The sequence below is a fragment of the Lampetra fluviatilis genome, chromosome 36, assembly GCF_964198595.1.
Source record: "Lampetra fluviatilis chromosome 36, kcLamFluv1.1, whole genome shotgun sequence".
In the NCBI taxonomy this organism is placed as follows: Eukaryota; Metazoa; Chordata; class Hyperoartia; order Petromyzontiformes; family Petromyzontidae; genus Lampetra; species Lampetra fluviatilis.
Window position 1 is genome coordinate 1,127,206 of NC_136310.1, and position 17,730 is coordinate 1,144,935.

Consider the following 17,730-nt stretch of genomic DNA (forward strand, 5'->3'; position numbering starts at 1 on the left):
CACGCTCACTCGCTCACACGCTCTCACGCTCGTGGGCGGGCCGCGGTAATCGCCGCAGCCAGGCAGGTGACGCTACCCGCCCAGTCATGGGCCGCTCATTAAAGTTTGATGCGCGCTGGCACAAGCCGTCACTGCGCTCTGCCTTTGTCCATGCACGCCCCCCCCCGGCTCTCCCGTCGCCACGCCAACGTCCGGTACACCCCCCCCCCACCTTACCGCCCCCCCCTGCCCCCTCATTAGCAGAAAGAGACACGGGCTTGTTGAAATGTCCGATAAATTGCCAAGTTAGTAAACAAACAAACAAGGACGTTACAAAACTATGTTGCTGAAGGACAGCCAGCGTGGGTCGGTGTCGTCGCGAGGTTGTTCGGGGTGAAGGAATCCGGCTGGGGCGGTGTAGAGGCGAGGCACGGGAGGGTTGCGTCCGACTGTGCTGCACAGATTTACAACGACAGAGCACGCGTCTCGCAGCGGAGAGAAAGAGAGTGGAGAAAGTTCTGAGAGTTTTTTTTTAATGAGCGCCTTTAAGTTGTTACGGCAGTTGCGATGTCAGGCCAGGCCATGAATCTCACTGGGATTGAATCGAGCAGGGTCGGTTCAGAAATCATTGTCATCTCAAGCACCATAAGAACATCATTATCATCATCACCACCTCCACTACTGCCAATACCACCAAAACCACTACCACCACCAAGACCACCACCCACAACACCACCACCAACACCACCATCAGTAACAGCCCCAGCACCACAATTATCACCATAGTAATGTCACCCTTTGTCAACGCACTGTTGGAAGAGGAAGGCCTCCTGACTCAGTCACCGCGGCTGACCGTACTTGACCACACAGGGTCAGTGCGGGTTCCTCAAGGAAGGGGGGGGGGGGTGTAGACCCAGTTCAGACTTCCCTTGCCACTGACGCTAACCGTGACCAGGTTCTTGGTGCAGTGCGCTAACCACTGCACCACCGCTCCATCCATCATCGGCATTACCCATCTCTAGTTTCGGCATACGTGCCAAAGCAGTTGAAGCAACAGACGAACCTTTGCGCAGCATACTTACGCTCCCAAAAACAAATATTTATTCCACCTGATTTATATTACAACATTATAACGAATGAACATGTCGCTGTTTGGTTAATCTTTTGTCCAAGTTCATAGGATGGGCAATCCCACGTTAACAGGTCGCGCATCTGCAACACAAAACCAGCCAATGTCACTCGAGGAGCGTTGGCTGCGTGCGTTGTATTTGATCAGCTGACTGAGTGGACAGCAAGGTTAAAAAGTGAGCTGTCGGCTCCTTGAGATGTGAAGGGACACTTCCTTGCCACGCATGGAATGCGTTAATGTTTGATCGGACAATTACGATACAATTCGGAGTTACAGAGTAAGTAAATTTAACTACACCGGAAGTTGCTGTACACATCAGAGGGGACGTGGATCACGGGCGAAAACGTAGGTGCATCTATGTTAAATACATATTGTTAATAAATGTGACAGACAGTCATATATCAGAGGAGAATAGGAAGGTCTTGAGCCTGGACGTGAAAAATAGAAAAGTGCATGGAGGGGAGTAGAGTGAGATGACAGGGGAGAGTTAGGCAGGGGACGAGTCAATGGAGGATCTTGAAGACAGTGAAGGTGATCCGATAGTTGATCTAGGATTTCATTGGGATCCATCAGAGGTACAGGAGATTTGTGGTCACGTGGCCCCGTGCACGGTGCGACGTGACGAGTGAGAGTTGCCCGCGGTGGCACCGTGGCTACGACGTGTACCCCCGTCAGCGCTGTGACGGTAATCACCGACAATTTGGCGCTTCAGTAATTACACACAAGGAGACGCCTCTCTCCCTCGCTCTCGTTAAAACGCAGACCTTGAAAATACGCGCAATGGAGAGAGAAACAAAACGAGTAAATCCCACCAAACAGACCGAGGACAAACACGGGGAGAGACAAAGACAAGCGGCGGCTAGGCACACACAACGTCCTCCACATGTAATCCCCTTTAAAGCGGCACATCACCAAATGGCCCCGCGACAATGAAGCTCTCGCGCCACGAATAAACGAGACATTGTGCCTTGAACCCAATTAGTGCTCCGTTTGTCGAGATTACACGCGGATTTGCAAAAGAATGCATTCCGCTGGAATTGCGTGGCTTTGTGTCGAGTTTCCATCGCGGATTATGGCAGAAGGCGCATCCGCGCTGCTCTGCATGGCCGGCGCATGATGCCGCTAACTTTCTGCCGAGCGCTGTATACGCACCCGATGTGCACCCTCGATCCGGTCAGCCTTCTGACGCGAAGGAGGCTTGAGCCGGGATAGTGCATGGATGGGTGACCACCATGCACTGCTGCTGCCAGGCAACGTTGCGGTTGCTGCTACCTTCTCGCGTCTCTGCTCTCCACCATTCTTGCAAATACGTCTCTCCCGATATCTTTACTTCTCGCCTGGTTAAAGCAAAATAGACTTTATTCGTTCACGTGACTCAACGTCTTTCGTCCATTGTCGCGATTGATGAGTAACGACCACAGAAGTGGCACCTGCCTTGTTAAGATTGCAAGAAAAATGCTCTTCCTTATTGAACCGTGTCTCTTAAGAGCCCTCAGTAAGATAATTCCCCCCGCGAGGTATTCTTGTACGTCCGGCGGCCTGCTCCGTCCTCGCCGACAGCGGCCCCGGGGCTCTGCGAGGGCTTTACGAGAGGGCAGAGCCGGCGCTGCTGCGTGTAATGAGTCCGAGAGAGTGGCAGCAATGGTTCAGGATCTTTGCCTTGGAGTGTCTGTCTGACTTCCTCAGCCCGGCCTGGGTCAAGCGACGCTGTCGCTTAAACGGGTTTAAAATAACCAAACGCGGCGGATCGCCTTACAGATTGTAGATTTACCGTCAGGCCTGGGGACATGTACTATGCTGGAGAACTTGAATAATTAATTCACGTAGGAGTTGTCTTAAGTGAACTCGAATTTCCAAATCGAGAATAAAGTTTGTTTTGCTGATAATCGTGAAGGGACTTGCCAGCTACACCACGCATGGCTACTGTGACCCTTTCAATATAAAACTCTGGTCTCCTAAGAATGCCTTCATTTGGCTCGGTGTCGGTCAATTCTGCTAAATTGTGGATAATTATCCATAGCCTAGAAAAGGAACACATCACCATCAGTGTGCTGTGATGATGATGATAACAAATGCACTGTTAGTAACTATGAGATGCATTAATATAATAAAAATACCTTCGCTCAATAACAATCAGCCATGGTCAATCCACTGCTAGATGAAGGCCTCCATTAGCTACCGCCACCTCTGACGATCCTGCGATGTACTAATTTACCCAGCACCCATTGCACGTGCACGGATTTTATTGCTCCTTCTCCTCTGTCGGCATCTTCTCGGACGCATTCCGTTCCTTGGCCGCTACCATTCCATTATTATTCAATGTCACGTTTTGTATGCTGCACGATATCATCATCATCATCATCAGCGACAGCCCGTCTCCTGGGTGGAGAGATCCTCACACCTTGCGATAATTCATCTCACTGATGAATTGTCCCATTCCCACGACGCGCGTGTACGTCATCACTCTTCCTTCCCATTCCGTCGCGACGACGTGCGCGTAAAAGATAAAATAAAGTAGCTTTATCGGTACGTCATCAGGTCAGAAGATGTACCATGGCTCCCACAAGGCCATGCGGGAGGGCGTGTGGCACAGTTTGGCTCCGTCGATCATCGAGTGCGGTCGTGTCACTACAGTTCTCTACGGTGACTACAACGCCTTTAAAAACATCGGCGCTACGCCTCTCTAAATAAAATTAACGCCAACCGCTTGCGCGTTCCTAGATTCAGCAGTGAACGGGACACCCACTCTGCGGCTTGTGACGTCTCGGAACGGGAAAGGGTTAAAGTGTCCCATCGCTCCATCACCCCTGTGGTCGTCATCAGTCTCATCCATCTGCTTGCCATCGTCTCTCCTCGACACGACGTGTCCTACCCAAACCCACTTACTCTCCTCGACGGGCAAACCCATGTCTCCGCTTTACGTTTTGTTCCCGATGCCATGGGCTCCTTCAGCCAGTCACATGACCCAATGACCCACGCGAGCCAGTCGGCCGCATGAGCCTCTGGCGCCACACGAACCGCAGTGAGTTACCGTGAGGCCATGGGAGCGAGCGCGAGCCAAATGAGCCACATGCCGCAGTCCATCACGCGAGCCACGGCCACATGAGTAGGTTACCCAGAGAGCCACGCTAGAGCACGCGAGCCGCAATGATTCACGCGAGGACTCCGCGTGTATGGGGGTTTGGAATTCCCAATCCGGAGAGCACGCACGCGCGCGTGTGTGTGCGTGCGTGTGCGTGTCTGTGTGTACACTTCTACGCAGACAGCGCAGAGCAGCGTGGCTCTAAGTCCTCGTAAACCTCTTACTGCGCTAAGCGCGGCCAGCCCGGAGCCATCGCATTGGCCCGCCCGTAATCGTTAACCGTTTAGCGGCTGAACATAACGCAGCCGTGTCCGTGTTCATCACGCGGGGGGGGGGGGGGGGCAATCGCCGGCGTCAATTCTTAATCTACACGACGACGGCTTCATCTGAGTCACGTAGCGCCATACGGTGGAAAAAAATCAACGTTACTTTTATTGTTTTTAAGACGCAGCAAAATTAAGCGGGGGGGGGGGCCCTATTTATATACTCTACAGGTGATGAATCAACCGACTCTTTAATAGGTTAAGTCATGTAAACGCTTTAGCCAGGATTTTCAGATAAGATGGAACTTGTTTACAGAGCGGCAATGCAAACTAAATATTTCCTTATCCATGGCCACTGCAAAACAGTGGGCCCTCTTTCAGGGCATCGCGTGGTCATCCTGATACCAGACCACAAAGTGGCCTTCTCTTGAAATCAACGACACGACTGAGTCACATGGGTGCAGCGGGCAGGGCGGAGTGGAGAACGCCAATGCACAAAAATCCGAGCGACATCACTTCGATTGCCTGCCACGGCTAACATCATCGGTGAGCGATAACCAAATCAGTTCCTGGGCACTCCCGCTTCACCAACCACCAGCATGCCGAAATATACTGAGACCAGCGTGACGACGTGTGGTAAAACACTCACCACGACCGACACGACACGGGGAGGCCTTCTCCAAGCAGTGGATTTAAACTAAAGCTATTGGCGATTTGCAGCGCAGCGCAAGGCAGATGCCTTCGCAGTGCGACTCACGACCTCCTCTCGACACCAAGATCCGGGACAGTCACGGCCCCCGCACAGTCTAGAACGCTGTCCATCCCCTCTGCACATCCGCAGCATCGCCTCCATCGTGTCGGAGTTGCGGCCGTTCCGTCCGCAAATTTGCGCGCGTTACAAATTGCATTAATATTATAAACTATTTTTTATTTTACCGGGTAAGGCCCACTGAACTGCATAGCTCATTCTCAGAGGCCGCCCAGCCACAAATAACGGCTCAATGAAGTGGCTTATCACGTGGACATTTATAGCAGCCAAAATACTCTAAACGCACGCCGATTCTAAATGTGGAGAGAAAAACGAATTGCCGAGGGGCTGTACATTATTAGTTGAAATGTTTCCTAATACGGCTGCACGATTCCTCGACAACTCGGGGAAATTAGACCACATTACCCCAATTACCAGATCCCTACGCTGACTACTCACAATCCGATCCCGAATAAACACGCAAAATAATCCCCTGTGTCATCAAATCCTCCGTGGAATTGCCCCTGCGTACCTCTCCGCTCTCATCTCGCTCTACTTCCCTCCACGTGTTCTCAGCCCCCCTCCGTCAACCTCCGCTCAATGGGAGGAAGTCCTTTCTCTCTCCACCTGGAGCATCCATGCCATTGACTCCCTGCCCCCTGTCCAAGCCTGGGCTCAAGGCCTTCCTCTACTCTGCTGCCTGTGACTGTTTCCTATCAAGGAACTTGTGAACATTATGCACAACGATGTTACATCCCTCGCCTGGTATACATGAGGTTCATGGGTTCAATTTCGACCTCTGATGCCTGCTGTAAATGTGCCTCTCTTCCTGTGGGCGTGTGGATTTTTATCCGGGTCCTCTGATTTTTCTCTCCACATTTACATTCAACATGCGCTTAGAGTATTTGTCTGCTATACATTTACACGTAATAAGCCACTTCATTGAGCTATCATGTGGCCACGTTGCTTCCGACAAAAAGAGCTCGATAGCTCAGTGGGCCTTACCTGGTATCATCAAAATAGTTTAGTTTTTAGTGAATAATCCACTGCTGGATGAGGCTCTACACATAGTGTGTGGGTTATTTTGACCGTACTTCATCACACCAGTCAGTGCGGGTTGGTGAAGGCAGGGGGCATAGAGGTACAGCACAACGTGGACATTGCCGCTCTGCCCTCTGCTGCCCACATCGAAGCCCTGCAGCAGCCTCTCACGAGCTGCGTGCGTGGTGGTCAACGATTCGACCACCGTGCAGACTTAGTCCGGCTTAGTTTCTGAGAAGTGACGAGATCGGGTGTATTCCAGGTAGCAGTTGGCCATAAATCCCTATCAATGAATTGCCTTGAATACAAACGTCTTCTGTTCCACACACTCCTTCAAGGTAAAGGGATCGGTCCACAGGTCCACGATAAGGTACGGGATTGATCAAAGGTCGCTGTAACCAATGCCGTTGATGCCAACACATTCTGCTATTACTCAATTCCTTCTGGAAGCTTCCGCGGAAGGTGGGGAGAGTAATTACAACCGCGTATCGTACTTTCCAAGTAATAATACAATTCATTATTGTAACCCCTCCGTAGGTGCCCAGTGGCCGGGCTACGAAGAAAAAGGAGAATTGGATGGAGTGGCCCCATTTCATTTCTTGCACCAGGGCTCATGCAAACCACGGCGCCGCGTCACCAATTCGAATTCGGGACCTCAGGTGGTGCCGGCTCAGCGCTCTGACCTCCGACCTCTCAGGCCATCGGCAAGAATAATAAACCTTTCAAAAAAAATCTCATCGACACGTCGAGGTGTACGGCTACGATGGCCTTCTGCCGGGGATGCATTTACTGTCTTGTTTCCCGACCGTCGTCGTAACGCGATTGTGCTCTCTCCGTGCATTGTGCGGAGGATGACACCTTGGGCGGGGGGGGGGAGCCGAGTGGTTGGTGGTGGGTAATGTGCGGCGGGTGGGCGGTGGGGTGGCCACTCACTGCGGGGCTTTCGCGAGCAGCAGCTGGAGCGTGGGCAGGTCCCCGCGCGCCGCCGCGTAGTGCACGGCCAGCGCGCCGCTCGCCGTGACGCCTAGCGGGTCGCTGGCGCCGCCGCCGGCGCTGCCCTGCAGCAGCAGCCACTGCACCACGGAGCGCCGTCCGAAACGGGCGGCCAGGTGCAGCACGGTGGCGCCCGACGCGTCCTTGTCCTGACGTGGACGAGAGACGGGGCGAGAGGCGGTGGCCGATGAATCTCGGTGCAGCGGCATTTAGCAGCGTGGCCGCCGGGTTACGCGACGGGTTCAGAGTTTGTTCGCGAACTTAACCGCGCACGCACTCGCTTATTTCACTTGCCAGCCGGCTCACGCGCTCACTCACTCACCTAACCAGACAACCGCACTCGCTCACGCTCTCACTCTCCATCGCTCGCTCGTTCACGTAAACCAGGGGTGGGGTACATTTTTTCTGCCGAGGGCCATTTGGATATTTAAAACATCATTCGCGGGCCATACAAAATTATCAACAAAAAAATTCGCTTGTTATATTTGGTCAAACATTTAATTAACTCACCCCTAATGTGATGGCTGGAACTGCTTCTCTTTTGGTGAGGCGTGTGATGTTAGCTGGTATTGATGATGTTGCTACTCCCAACTGCTTTTCCAGGTTTGCTCCTAGATTTATTGAATTTCGAGTCCCGCCTGCGGTTGCCTTGGCAGGGCCACACCAAATGATTTCGCGGGCCTCATACGGCCCGCGGGCCGGACGTTCCCCACCCCTGACGTACACGGTTAGCCAGCTTTCCCACATGCTCACTCACCTGCACACCGACTTAATCACTTACTCACCCACTTATCCATTATCCCACTTACCCACATGCTCACTCACACTCACTCGCTTTCCCACTCACTCATTCACATCATAGTGTCGGGGTGAATCTGTTCCGGAATGCAGAAGCAGCCACTGACTGGGGAGGACTGACGGGAGGCTGGTGAGGAGGCAGTGTTTTATGGAGCGATTTTGAGAATAATGACAATGAATTAAGGTTGGAGATGCCAACATGAAGGGGTTCACGATCAATGTGCAGGGCTAAAAGTCGCCTTCGTGCCCAGTGCACGGAGCGACGGGGATTGAGGCCTCCCTCTCTCAAAAGCCACTCAGGTACAGGCGGGAACTATTGCCGTGGGGGTGATGGAGTTGGAAGGATACCCACACTTTAACCCCACCACAAGTGACCAACTACGGGGTAGCAAAGGCCTTGGTGGATGATGCAATGTGTCCATTCATTCATTCACACGTACTCTCGGCTACAGAGCGCCGTCGGCTCCGTAAATAGCTCTCAATCTATTTTCTCGAGTCACCACCACTCGGGACAAAGTCAAGCAGCCGTTTAATGAATAACAAACGGCGATAAAACAGCGTCCACTCCGGGAAACACGTGCACCGCAACGCTCAGCCACCAGACGTTGGATGGAGCCACCTCACACTCCCTCCACCGAGACGTCTGCACGACCTGGGTTCGATCTCAAGTCCAGAACTTTCCCCTTCCCCGCTGGAAACTGTCCATCGACCCGACCACCGTATTCCATGCCACCCCTGCCACTGCCAACCCTGTCATCCTATCGGTCACGTATCCCCCTCTGCCACCCTCACCGATCCCGCCATTCACCTCTCCCCGCTGCGTAAAATTAAAGGTTATAATTTTGTACAATTGGCGTCCGTGCCATCCTTGTAGTGCGGGGGCTATCACGAAGGCGCTCGGCTTCACAGGCAACCTGCGGTAGCTTGCGAGTAGGGGGCGCTGGTGACGTGCGTCAGCCCCATTTGAGCACGGGGCCCCCCGGCACTCGACGGCCGAACTGGTTTTCGATCTGCAACGTCCACTGCGAAAGCAGACGGAGTGTTGTACGGTTGATACGCCCCACGGGATTTATAGGGATTATAATCGTTGCAGACCCAGAACTTGGGTACACACACACCGCATAGTACATCATCTCCATTCTTAAGGTTACACAATATAGTTACACTAAGACAGGAATACAAATATTTGCATATATTATTGTCCGCCGTGGGGTTAGGTAGGGTCTGCCACCTGAATGTAAACATCAATGGAGCATTGTGGCAGGTTTTTATTGTCTCTCCTTGCATTATTGGGGCATGCACACTCACTTGCACAAAGGCACACTCATCAGTCGAACATACAAAGATCCCCCGTGTAGCCTTAAACAGCCTGTTGGGGCAAGTGCTGTTAGCGAGCAGCACCTATGAAGGCCGGCACGGCACACGAGACGGTGGGTGGCCAGCACCACGCCCGGCCGCCTTTGTCTCTCCGGTTCTGATCTTTACACGCCACATCAGGAAGTAATTTAAGGCTGAGTCAACCTATGGGGGAACCAGGAACAGTCGAACTATTCGCTACTGATATTGGTCACGAGCGGGAAAATAACTCGGGTCACCAGGTTCACGGCACAGCGTGCTAACCACTGCGCCACCGCTCCCGCCCCCCCATCAGTTCACACACACACACACACGAGGAACTGCGCATGTGATCCAGCGCGCTCGGGAGGTGGGGGTTGGTGGATCTCTTAGGAGATTTAAGTGAAACGCCCAAAGCCGTTGAGGCGCGAGGTGGCCAAGGTGTGGCAGCAGAGCAAGTGGATTCGTGAGTCCATCCGTGCGGACATCCGAGTGCTGTCTCGTAAGAGTGGCTTTTATACCACAAGCCCCTCAACATTGAAATTGACCAAACATCCCAATGCAGGACCCTCCTGAAAAACGAGTCTTGAGATTCGTGGGGGCTTTCCTGCACTAATAAATGACATTCTTGCACCGGGGTGTTCCACTTACAGACACCCCCACTAAAACAATAGGGGCAAACATTCCAAGTCAAAGCCTCCACATGTCTCCCAACAGAATCTCGATGCAGTTCTATGTTTTTATATGTTGCTTTCACAACATTTAAATCAGCTGCTGAGAAAAATGTCAAGGGGGTCATTATCAATCACTGGGGTATCTATTTATAAATGGACCGCTCTTTATTATGAAACAACAATAATGATACAAATGCAATTCGGCGCAGTTGAATAACTCCACACACACATAAAATAAAATAAAACCACCCGCACGTAAGAGAGGTCATCCACTCAACGATCCGCACGGACAGGTCCTCACACCCACTGGCTGCATCGCCACCTCCTGGCCACTGGCAGGAAGTTTTACTTTGTTGCACCCAGGTGGCGACAGCGCCGAGCAGACCTGGACGAGAGTCACACTTTGCCAGAGCGACCGGCTCGCTGTGGGCTGCATCGCACACGCCTGCGTCACACACACCTGCGTCACACACACCTGCGTCACACACACCTGCGTCACACACACCTGCGTCACACACACCTGCGTCACACACACCTGCGTCACACACCTGCGTCACACACCTGCGTCACACACCTGCGTCTCACACACCTGCGTCTCACACACCTGCGTCTCACACACCTGCGTCTCACACACCTGCGTCTCACACACCTGCGTCTCACACACCTGCGTCTCACACACCTGCGTCTCACACACCTGCGTCTCACACACCTGCGTCTCACACACCTGCGTCTCACACACCTGCGTCTCACACACCTGCGTCTCACACACCTGCGTCTCACACACCTGCGTCTCACACACCTGCGTCTCACACACCTGCGTCTCACACACCTGCGTCTCACACACCTGCGTCTCACACACCTGCGTCTCACACACCTGCGTCTCACACACCTGCGTCTCACACACCTGCGTCTCACACACCTGCGTCTCACACACCTGCGTCTCACACACCTGCGTCTCACACACCTGCGTCTCACACACCTGCGTCTCACACACCTGCGTCTCACACACCTGCGTCTCACACACCTGCGTCTCACACACCTGCGTCTCACACACCTGCGTCTCACACACCTGCGTCTCACACACCTGCGTCTCACACACCTGCGTCTCACACACCTGCGTCTCACACACCTGCGTCTCACACACCTGCGTCTCACACACCTGCGTCTCACACACCTGCGTCTCACACACCTGCGTCTCACACACCTGCGTCTCACACACCTGCGTCTCACACACCTGCGTCTCACACACCTGCGTCTCACACACCTGCGTCTCACACACCTGCGTCTCACACACCTGCGTCTCACACACCTGCGTCTCACACACCTGCGTCTCACACACCTGCGTCTCACACACCTGCGTCTCACACACCTGCGTCTCACACACCTTGTATCACACACCTGTATTATACACCGACACTTCACACCTGTATTACACACCGACACTTCACACCTGCGTTACACACCAATAACCGAACACGCCCCCTGCGGCGCACGGGCCCCACGCACGTGCGCCCACCACGCCCAGAGAATCAACAACAACAACAACAGCAGCAGAAGCAGCAGCAGCCGAGGCGCTCCGCGACCCTCCGGGCGAGATGGAAGGCTGACGCGGCAGGGCAGCAAGGGGAAGCCGCTCGCGTGAGCGACGCGCTGCCGCGGGGGAGTTTCCTATCCTTGCGAGCGTAACCCTAAGCCGGCAGCTTGTCCCGGGTCTCACCTCACTGGCCGGCGAGCTGACCGGACGTGCATGCGAGCGTGCGAGCGAGCAGGCGTGCGTGTCTGCTCGCGAAGACAAAAGCCCCAGGCCATTACAATGGTGCAAATGAGCGCTTGAGCAGGTGAGCCTGTGGAGGCGGCTCGCGCTGCTGCTGCTGCACGCACGTTTGTGTTAAGTGCTGCTCGCAACAGAAACAAACATTCGCCAAAAATAGCACACGCGTAAAGAGAACCACACGTTGCAAACATTGCAATTTGGAATCATCGCCAGCCGTGGTCTATCCACTGCTGCAGGACCCACCAAAGCGTCGCCACGTCCCGCGGTCACGCAATGCGATGCTCATCCCAGGTTCTGCACACCGGCGGATTTCATCAGTCCATCTCCACGGTGGTGGCCCTATCGTGTGCGTTGTTCCCCTTTGGCTGCCTCTCCATTATTAGTTCCGACCAATGGCCATCATCATCACTTCTAGTAACGTGGCCCGCCCAAGTCCACTTACTTCACCTTACAGCCGCATGGTGCCTCTAAATTGTGCGTGTTCTCTGATCCGTGCGTTCCTCCTGCTCTCAGTCTCATTCCACGTGTGTACTGTTTCACGCCTCTTTGCACACCACAGATCTTGCCGCATATTTGTGGTCTACGTGCACGTTGCTGATCCATGTTTAATTGGAAATGTTCTGGCGCAAAAAATATTCAGAGTAAACTAAGACTGCACCTGTAATGGACTTTCTTTTTTAGTATCCATTATATGATGCTCGTTTCACCCGGGAAAGTCTCACTGAGTCTCAGACTCTTTTTCAGCAGGGTCCTGCCAAGTTTTTGGAGTAGGGAAGGGGGTGAGGGCGATGTTGCTACTCGAGTAATTTGCGGTTAAAGTTTTCAGCGTTGGCGTGTTTGGCCGAAGCGAGTTACATTCTAGCTACAGGAGGAAACCGATGGGAAGCCAAACATCACACCACTTGGCTTTGATGTCCCTCGAAGACGTTGGTGGGGCCATGAACCGCATCAGAATATCAATCAGTTGATGCTGCACCACATCTCTTTCATGAAGGGGTAACTAAAGACGAGCCGCAGGAGAGCGAGTGGTCGTGCAACCCAAATAAAACGTTGACTTCATCGTAAACCAGATATTATCATCTGCGCTCATGCAATTCAGGAAGAGCAAAACCACACGAACTCTCCACTGAAGCCCTCTCGTGGCTTAGCAGACCTCGATATTGGAATTTAACTCCTAAACATATTGCCATTGACGCTTATATTATGTTAGGTACACACTCTGCTGTTTTACAGTTGTATCTTCAATTGGTTGGCGAATTTGTTGCACGCAATTCTTGTTTTCGCTCGTATTTATCCTGAATCCGGCGTTGCAGAATTCTTCACAAGGTCCTTGCGTCATTTCCCCGTGCTTCATTCCCATCGGGCATTGTTACGGACTTTCTCGACGACAAAGGCGGATTCACAGCGCATCTGAAATGCGTCTGGATCCCAGAATATTACATAACTCCGGGGGCTGGGGCTTGCGCATGGAGGCGATTGATTCAAATGGATTTCGTAGTGGTACGAAGCTAAGGACATTTTCACACAAAGCGCCGGATACTTTAATAAAGACAAACATGTCACGTACCAGACACCCGTGCTGTGTGCACATACGGTGTCATATTCCATGGCTACACGTGTTGACGCTGCTGTAATACAAATATGCGTGCGTGAGCTGGCAGGATACCTGCATGTAAACGCAGAGCCCTATTTCCATTCCACAGCTGGATGAGGACCCCCCCCCCGCGGCGCGCCTGTCCTGGGGATTATCTGACCACGTTTCCCCGCGCCGGTCAGTGCATGTTGAAGGCGAGAAACACAGATAAGGGAGCATAGACGTACAGTGCAACACTGGACGTTTGCTGCACTGCCCTTTGCTCGCCAGCCCTGTGGCAACCTGTTTGTCCACGGTGGTAACCCCTCAAGCCATTACCCAGGCTCAACCATGCTCACCTTCCGAGACATCATGACATCAGGCGCATTGCGAGCGAGTTGGACACGGGCATGCCTCTATACCCCGTGCAACATAAACACCGCAGACCACAAGATACACACGAGTAGGCAGACTACGTGCGGGCAGCGATTGGGGTCAGGTGACCACACGTGGCACAGGAATGCGTACGACTTCAAATATATGAATGGCAACAACATAAACAATGGGTGGTCTTATACATGATCATCATCATCGCGTGTACCGCATATACGTGTGACACCCATAAACGTGGAACACACGGACCCATGTGTGTGCACACCTGTTTAACTGCACACAGGACCAGGTATACACATTTGTGTGTGTACACTAACCTACGTGCAATCGGGTGTACATGCTGCCATAACGACACGGAATCAGGGTTTGCGCAGTGCCAAGAGTACGTTCGTTAGGACAGTGGTTCTTCTTCTTAACCTGGGGTGCATCACGCAGCCCCTGGGGGCGCGAGACAGGGCCAGACTTTGTTAGAAGGCAAATAATCGAAACACAAATTAAGCACGGGCACGGAAGTACGACTACTTTTCGATTTAAAGCTTTCGTGACTGCAGGGATTCATCTTCTTGGTTCTTTCGGTAAAGTCACGTAGAAGAGAAGTAATAAAATAATAAGAATAAAACATAATAAAACAATTCTCACGACGTTTCGGCTACAACGCAAGCAGCCGTCTTCAGGTGAAGAATGAGACACTACCAAGCTAGGAGCTTATATATAAACTGGGTTGGAGGTGGAAGAGCGCCTTAACAGAAGGAATGTGCATATGAAGAGGAATTTAGCATATTCATGGAAAATGCGTAGGAGGTGGGGTTTCAAAGTCATTATGCCTATGCATTATGCAGGATCAACAGCACCAAGGGGGGGTGCAGAAGTAATAAAATAATAATATTTTTATTATTTTATTACTTCCCTTCTACGTGACTTTACCGAAAGAACCAAGAAGATACGACTACTTTGTTTCATCAAGCCGATGCGTTTATTAATTTTCTAAATGTGTTAACGGTTGAGACCCCAAGGGGGTGCTAGGCTGCAGTAAAGGTTAAGAATCACTGGGTTCGGTGCACACACCCCACCTTGATTATCAGCTGTACACATCTCCATGTGTGCTGCAGGTGTGCACAGCCATGTGTGCCCAGGTGTACACACGCGCAGGTAAGTAAATATACCACTTTAAATACCCACAAGGGTGCATGGCCCACTAGGTAAACCCACAGCCGCCTGGAAGACCTCAGGGTTACACACACAGCACCTTGTGCATCCACAATGAGTTATCCACCTGTACACACCCACGTGACACGCCCCGCCACACGTGTACACACCCACGTGACACCCCAGCCACGTGTGTACACACCCACGTGACACCCTAGCCAAGTGTGTACACACCCATGTGACACCCCAGTCACGTGTACACACCCACGTGACACCCCAGTCACGTGTACACACCCACGTGACACCCCAGTCGCACGTGTACACACCCACGTGACACCCCAGTCACGTGTACACACCCACGTGACACCCCAGTCACGTGTACACACCCACGTGACAACCCTGCCACACGTGTACACACCCACGTGACAACCCTGCCACACGTGTACACACCAAAGGTACACCACGTGTGTACCGAAGCTCTCCTCCGAACGGTACCCACCACCTTGGGTGTAGCCATGGCTACCGTGACCCGTACGTGACCCACCCACGTGTCTCCCAGTCACGTGTATCCACACGGGCAGCTGTGTCCACCGGGCCACGTGTGGGTGGGTGTGTATGCAGAACTTTTTTCGCACCGTACCTAGCCAACCGTGCTAATCGGAGGTGCCACAACGCACAGCACGTGTACTCCTTCCTGTGCGTAGCCAGCCGCTGCAGCCAGGTCACGTTTACACACACTGACCAGCCACGTGTACAAAGACCCCCAGTACTCTATAGACTTGTGGTGCTGTTAGCGAGCACCTATTGGGTGGTCAGCACGGAGCCAAAACGCCTTGCGTCTCCAAACCCCAGTGGCGAAGTTTACACATCGCACCAGGTACTCATTTGAGGCCGAGTCGACCTAGGGGAGGCCCAGAACCGGTTCAGGCAATCGTCACCGGCCGTGAGCGGGAATCGAACTCGGCAGGGCCAGGTTCGTAGCGCGCTAACCGCTACACTACCACCACCACCACCACGGGGACCCTACCACGGGGACCCATGTCTGTCCACATGAGCACACGCCACCAGCACGGCCCGGTGCCGAGGTGAGTCACAGCACGCGCGTTCACCTCTAAGACGTCAGGTGTACACAGCGCCCACGTGCACCCCACCGGTCGCACCAACCCCACGTGCACCCTTCCCATGCACACCGCAACACCCACCCACCCACACACCACCGCGACACGTGCCACCCAAAGCGGCAGGCCACCCTCCCCGCGCCGCGCCCTGACCCTCTCACCTCTGGCCGGCACCCGCCGTTCGTGAGCAGCCACTGCAGGCAGGCCAAGTGGCCCGTGGCCGCGGCGTCGTGTGCCGGCGTGGCCCCGTTGAGGGCCCTGGCGTGCCCGGGCAGGCCGCCCTCCTCCACCACGTAGCGCAGGGCCCCCAGGCGGCCGGCGCGGGCCGCGTAGTGCGCCGGCGTCGCCCCGTGGTGGCTGTCGGTCCACGCATCGCGGTCTTCCTCCTCGTCGGGCCCCTCCTGCCCTTCCACGGCGTCTTGCCGCTGCCGTGCAGCCCCCCCCGGGGGGGGCAGCAGCAGCAGCAGAGTCTGCAGCGCGGCGAGGTCTCCGCTCTTGGCCGCCTCCATCAGCTTGTCCGTCGTGGACGACGCGTCCATTGTCAAGCCGATGCTGGCAATGTTGTCGCTGGTGGTGATGTCGATAGCAGAATCCTGTGTCGCATATCTTCCCCTTGTTATTGTTCACCTCGTGAAATGTCTAATGCGCTCGATTAACTAATTGGCAATTCGCGAATGTTCGTTCAATGTTGTGCAGAATTCACAAATGAAAAAAAACGTGCCCTACTTTGAAAGTGTTACGTTTGTGGATTCATCCTTCCAAATGTTTAATTTTATTTTAAAACAGCGCTTACTTCTTTCCTCGTTAGACCTCGTCCCCACACGTACCGTTATGCTACACAATGGTAAACACTCGAGCAACGTAACAACGCACGAGCGTTTCTCACGGCAGCTGCTCCTGCTACTGCTGCTGCCTGCTTGTTGTTGTTGTCGTCGTGCCACCGAGCGCCACTAAGAGGGGGCCCCCTTCAGCGTGTGGCCACGGCTGTCTCCATGGAACCTGAGCCGCGCTGGCGAGGCGAGGCCCGGCCCACAGCGGCCGCCGTCACCGCCACGTGGGCGGGACCTCGCCTCGATAGACGTGGTGTGTGTGCTTGTTACTAAATAGGAAAGTGATCAAAGCAACTGGAATCGTAGGTGTGGGTTTGCTCTCCCACTCACCGGATGTGCTGCACTAGTAACGAGTTGGCACGCTTTGTTTTACGTGACAAAGTTTACTAAGTGGGAACCTAATTTGCCAGTAAAAATATGATAATTGTTTTTTTTACCCTTCTATCTGGCAACAAAACTGACACCTTTTTACAAGGAGTCATGTTTGCATAGACCGCAATACCTGCAGTCATAATACAAACAAAAGACATAACTCTGATAATGTGCACTGTCCTTGACGTTGATTGGTCCACACCCGAGACATCTTTCCTTAGAGCCTAGTCTCACATGGGTTGGACCAGGTGACGCCAAAAGGCGCACAACTCAAGGACAATGCACCATCAGAGTATGAGAGCTCGGGGCAAGCATCTACACTATGGGAACCTCATTTGCCAGTAAAAATATGATAATTGTTTTTTTTTTACCCTTCTATCTGGCAACAAAACTGACACCTTTTTACAAGGAGTCATGTTTGTATAGACTGCAATACCTGCAGTCATAATACAAACAAAAGACATAACTCTGATAATGTGCAC

General features: G+C 53.1%; 1 protein-coding gene across 1 annotated transcript in view; it reads right to left on the reverse strand.

Annotated features, from left to right (window-relative positions):
• Positions 1-17,049, reverse strand: part of ESPN (espin) — a 65,034-nt gene extending 47,985 nt beyond the window's left edge. The window contains exons 1-2 of the mRNA XM_078873426.1: positions 16,208-17,049; positions 7,176-7,384 (exon numbers count right to left, since the gene is read on the reverse strand). Of these exons, the coding sequence (XP_078729552.1) occupies positions 7,176-7,384; positions 16,208-16,585 (587 nt within the window). The 5' untranslated portion in view covers positions 16,586-17,049. The remainder of the gene's footprint in view (positions 1-7,175; positions 7,385-16,207) is intronic.
• Positions 17,050-17,730: the final 681 nt, after the last annotated feature.